Source organism: Gracilinanus agilis, chromosome 1 (genome assembly GCF_016433145.1).
Source record: "Gracilinanus agilis isolate LMUSP501 chromosome 1, AgileGrace, whole genome shotgun sequence".
Taxonomy (NCBI): domain Eukaryota; kingdom Metazoa; phylum Chordata; class Mammalia; order Didelphimorphia; family Didelphidae; genus Gracilinanus; species Gracilinanus agilis.
In genome coordinates, this window is record NC_058130.1 from 490,555,542 (window position 1) to 490,560,321 (window position 4,780).

The 4,780-nt window shown below is 41.4% G+C and overlaps 1 protein-coding gene across 1 annotated transcript; it reads left to right on the forward strand.

The window, feature by feature from the left end:
- The first annotated feature begins 3,199 nt into the window (after positions 1-3,199).
- Positions 3,200-4,324, forward strand: LOC123253278 (protein DDI1 homolog 2-like). The gene has a single exon (XM_044682465.1). It carries the CDS (start codon positions 3,200-3,202, stop codon positions 4,322-4,324), a length of 1,125 nt encoding a protein of 374 aa, XP_044538400.1.
- Positions 4,325-4,780: the final 456 nt, after the last annotated feature.

Sequence of the window (4,780 nt, forward strand, 5' to 3'; positions counted from 1 at the left end):
AAACCCACAATAACATACCTGACAAGTGGTTATTCAGTTTCTACTGATGACTTTCACATAGGGAAACTACATCATCTATGTTTCATTGTAAAAAAAGAAAACAAACAAAAGATAGAGAAAAAAGAAAGAGAAAGAAAAGATGATGGAAAAGAAAAGAAAAAAAGTTACTATTTAAAAGGATCATCTGATGCACTATGAACACTCATTCTTAGAAAAATGTTAAAATATGTTTGTTAAATTCCATTTACTAAGGCAAGAGAGTTGCTTAATACATTTTAAAATCATTTTCATTAAAAAAGTCAAAACAGAAAAGTGTTGGATCAACCCTGAATTCAACATAAAATTCAATTAATCAGTAAATACCATTCCCATAGCATTCTAGTTACTACATTGTTCTCAAAAAAATTGTACGAGGGGGCAGCTGGGTAGCTCAGTGGAGTGAGAGTCAGGCCTAGAGACAGGAGGTCCTAGGTTCAAACCCGGCCTCAGCCTTCCCAGCTGTGTGACCCTGGGCAAGTCACTTGACCCCCATTGCCCACCCTTACCACTCTGCCACCTATGAGACAATACACCGAAGTACAAGAGTTTAAAAAAAATTGTACGAATATGGTCTGCACTCCAAGAATGAGATCTTTGAAAAGAAAATGATATAAACTAAAAAAATTATAGAAAATTAGCCACATTAAAATATATTAATTGTAAGGTTGTCTTTCTGTCTCTGTCTCTGTCTTTCTCTCTCTTTCTTTCCCCTTACTTTCTGTCTTATATATGGGTTCCAAGGCAAAGGAGCAATAAAAGCTCAACATTTGGGGTTAAGTGACTTGCTTGGAGTCACACAGCTGAATTAAGATTTGAACCCAGGACATCCTATCTCTAGGCATGGTTCTCAATCACCACTTAGCTGGCTCACCTTTCAATTTGAACAAAGCTGCTTTATTCATCCTTTTAACCCTCTGATCTCTTCACCTTCATCACTTTCATTGCTGGATTTAGGTTCTGAGGTATTTTAGACCTATATAATGGCAGAGTTTTTATATTTTTTACATAAAACTTAAAGTTAAAAGGAACCTTAAAAGTCATCAAAAGGAACCCTTCATTTAACAGATCTTGGTTCCATGGACAAGAACAAAGGGATGGAGCATTACAAGCATATATTGTAGTATATCTTGTCAGACTTGCTTGCCTTGTTGGTCAGGCATCCTTAACTATTTCTCCATATTAAAAGAGAAAGTTCAAGGTATATGTTCCTGCACACTTATCCACTCTTATGTTGAGGAGGATTGACTGTTAGGAAATGATCATCATGAAAAGAACAAAAGATATTCTATTTTTAAATGGGAAAAAAACCCACACACATTAATAGTCAGCTAACAGTTTAGTTTACATCATGAATAAAAATTTGTTTCTTGGATTATCAAAAAATGTTTTTGAAAAAATTATTCAGCAAGACATTTTTGCAAAATTCTATTTTTCTTAGAAGTAATGAATCTTCCAGAGGCAAGATGTGCATATGCACACACACTAATGTTTTTGCCAAAAATGCTTAACAGTGATCAGCAAGCAGAGAGTGGGACTGAAGAGACATGTAAACAAAGATATGCTATACTACTAAGTGGTCTGGTGAAGGCCAAAAGACTATGAAGCTACAAGGTTAACATTAATATGTTCACAGGTGTTAGTGCATTTGGCCCTTTTTTACCTTTAATCTTGATTTGTGATCTTTCTTCTACTGGAGCTAAGTCTTTGATCTTACATAGATTTCCAGATGTAAGTGAAAGCCCCACTCTGTGCCATACACTCTGACTGAATTTGAAAGAAATTATACCTAGTATAGGAAAGAGACTTTAAGTTTTAGTGGCCAGAATAATGAAATTTCCCAAATAAATACTTGGAAGGGAAATTATCTTGACAACTGCCCTTAAACCCTTATTTGAAATCTTAAAACCCAAGATTGGGCTTAAATCTTAAAACACAAGACGGGGCAACATCTGGAACAGCTGCCAAAAAGCTGTGATAAACTTTAATATTGTCACATATGCAATATAAATATTCTCCAGAATACTACAATGCAGATGTCTTTCAAAGACTCCCTTGGACAAATTTGTCTAACTTCCCAAAGTTCTAATTTGCATTCTTCAGATACTACCTGTGTAAAGGACTGACTTCAACTCAACAAACATTAAAATGCCAGAATAAGATTAAATACATTTAGAAGAGGTGGTCTGTTTTGATAGATAGAGATTAAACTGTGGAATTAAGAGAAAAGAGGGCTGACACTGGAATCTGAGAATAGGGGTTCAAATTCTAACACTGAGATTTTGTTTTGGTAAATCAGTTACCTTCAGTAAGCCTCAGCTTTCTCATCTTGAAAATCAAGGAGATAGATTAGTTGGCTTCGGCTGTCCCTTTTCCTTTTACCTGAATTCATACCGAGACTCTGCTACTACTATGGGACTCTGAACGAAGTCAGTCATTCCAAATAAATAATAGGTTCTTAAATATGGGATGCAAAAATGAGAAGAATACAAGGACAAAGACAAAGACAGACAAAAATCAATGCTGTCCTCGAAGGGCTTACATTTTAGTGGGAGACAATGAGTTAACAGCTGCACCTGCATGTGGACCCAGAACAGTGGGGGGTGGGGGTGGGGGTGGGGAGCCTGGCTGAGGCCACTGATGGAGGCTGGATCTGGGCTGTGCCTGGTGGATTTCAGGAGTGACTTCCCAGGGCTTTGTTCCCTCCCGTACCTCAAAGACAGTGTGAGAAGGGTGGTTCACCAAACTTATAGCTCCAGGAATGGGAGTTATCATACTTGGTTGGAACCAAGCTTAAGGTATGAGAAGGGAAGGAATTAGAATGCAAAAAATTGAACATTCTCACCCGGAGTCTTCACCAACTCCTCGCCCAGTTCCAGGACCCCGGCACAAGGCAGGATGGGAAGCCTGAGTGAGGCTACTTGACTTCACCTCCCTTGTTGTCCTCATTCTTTCCTTTACATTTGCCTTCCTTTTGTTGCCCCGGGTGGCTCAGCCTGCCTACTAGTGGGGAGGACTCTGCAGAGGCAGGGCAAAAGCCCGCAGGCAATGACAGTTGCTCTTTGAATGCTCAACTGACTGAGGAAAGGGGCCCGTGCGGGGCGCGAGGCCCCAAGACTCTCCAGGACACAAACCTCTTGAAGCCAAGCCTGGGAGGCCGGGCATGCTGCTCACTGTGTACTGCGTGCGGAGGGACTCTACTGAGATGACCTTCTCCCTCCAGGTCGACCGGGACTTTGAGCTCCACAACTTCCGCGTGCTCTTGGAGCTGGAGTCTGGCATCCCTGCTGCGGAGACACACATTGTGTTTGCAGAGAACTCTCTGGAAGATAACCACAGATCTTTGGCGTCCTATGGCCTGAAAGACGGTGATGTAGTCATTTTAAGGCAGAAATCGAATGAAGATAGAGGCTCTCCAGGTCAGTTCACAGGGATAGACTTCAGCAGTATAGCAGTGCCCGGCCCATCAGGGACGCCCAACTCCTCGCACCACCAGCTGCCTCCCCAATCTTCGGGAACTGTGCAGGTCGCAGAGAGTCCAGCACAACTCAGAGACATGTTACTTTCCAATCCTCATGAATTGGCTGTGCTCAGGGAACGCAACCCAACTCTGGCAGAAGCCCTTTTCAGTGGGGATCTTGAGGAATTTACTAGAGTCTTGATAGAACAACAGGAAGACCAAGCCCTCAGAGATGAGGAGAGGTTTCGCCTCTTTGTAGCTGATCCCTTTGATCTTGAAGCACAGGCCAAGATAGAAGAAGCCATCAGGCAACAGAACATTGAGGAAAACATGTCTATAGCAATGGAAGAGGCCCCTGAGAGCTTTGGCCAAGTAGTGATGCTCTATATCAACTGCAAAGTGAATGGACATCCTGTGAAAGCCTTTGTTGATACGGGTGCCCAGATGACTATTATGAGCCAAGCTTGTGCAATACGGTGTAATATATTGAGACTTGTGGACCGAAGGTGGGCAGGGATTGCTAAAGGTGTAGGGACCCAGAAGATTATTGGTAGGGTACATCTAGCTCAGGTTCAGATTGAAGGAGATTTTCTGGCATGTTCTTTTTCTATAATAGAGGAACAGCCCATGGATATGCTACTGGGCTTGGATATGCTCAAGAGACATCAGTGTAATATTGACCTCAAGAAAAATGTACTAGTAATTGGTACAACAGGCACACATACAGCATTTCTTCCAGAGAGGGAACTCCCAGAATGTGCAAGGTTGGCATATGATCCAGGACAAGATGATCTGCGAATGGAAGAGAAGCTCTACAAAAAGCTTTAGAGAATTCAAAATGTCAGAAGCAATGATGCTCAGAGGGTATGTGTGTTACACTTGGAATGGTCCCTAGAATGGAAAAGAATGATAAAGAAATGACCTCACAGGCAGTGTTATCTTTACTAACCTTAGGTAGGTCTAGCAATTCAGCCCATTCTGGAAGACTGTTCTAAGATCAGTAAGCCAACAAATCTTCATCACTGTCTCTGGCCCAGTTTCAAATTGCTCATACAAGTCAGTTTACAAGAGATGCTTGAAGCTAAGGCTGTGAAGACTTTTAGAGCTTCAGCTAAATTCCAGATAACATGTGAAAAGAGAGAATATCTCCTTCCTTTACTGGACCTATATGTTCACACTTCTGCCAGAGAGCCCTGTCAGACCAGACAGCAACCAGTCCAAGTTCAGCTATCTTTTTATGTAATTCATTGGGGGAGGTAGGGTGGGACAAACCGTGTAGATAAT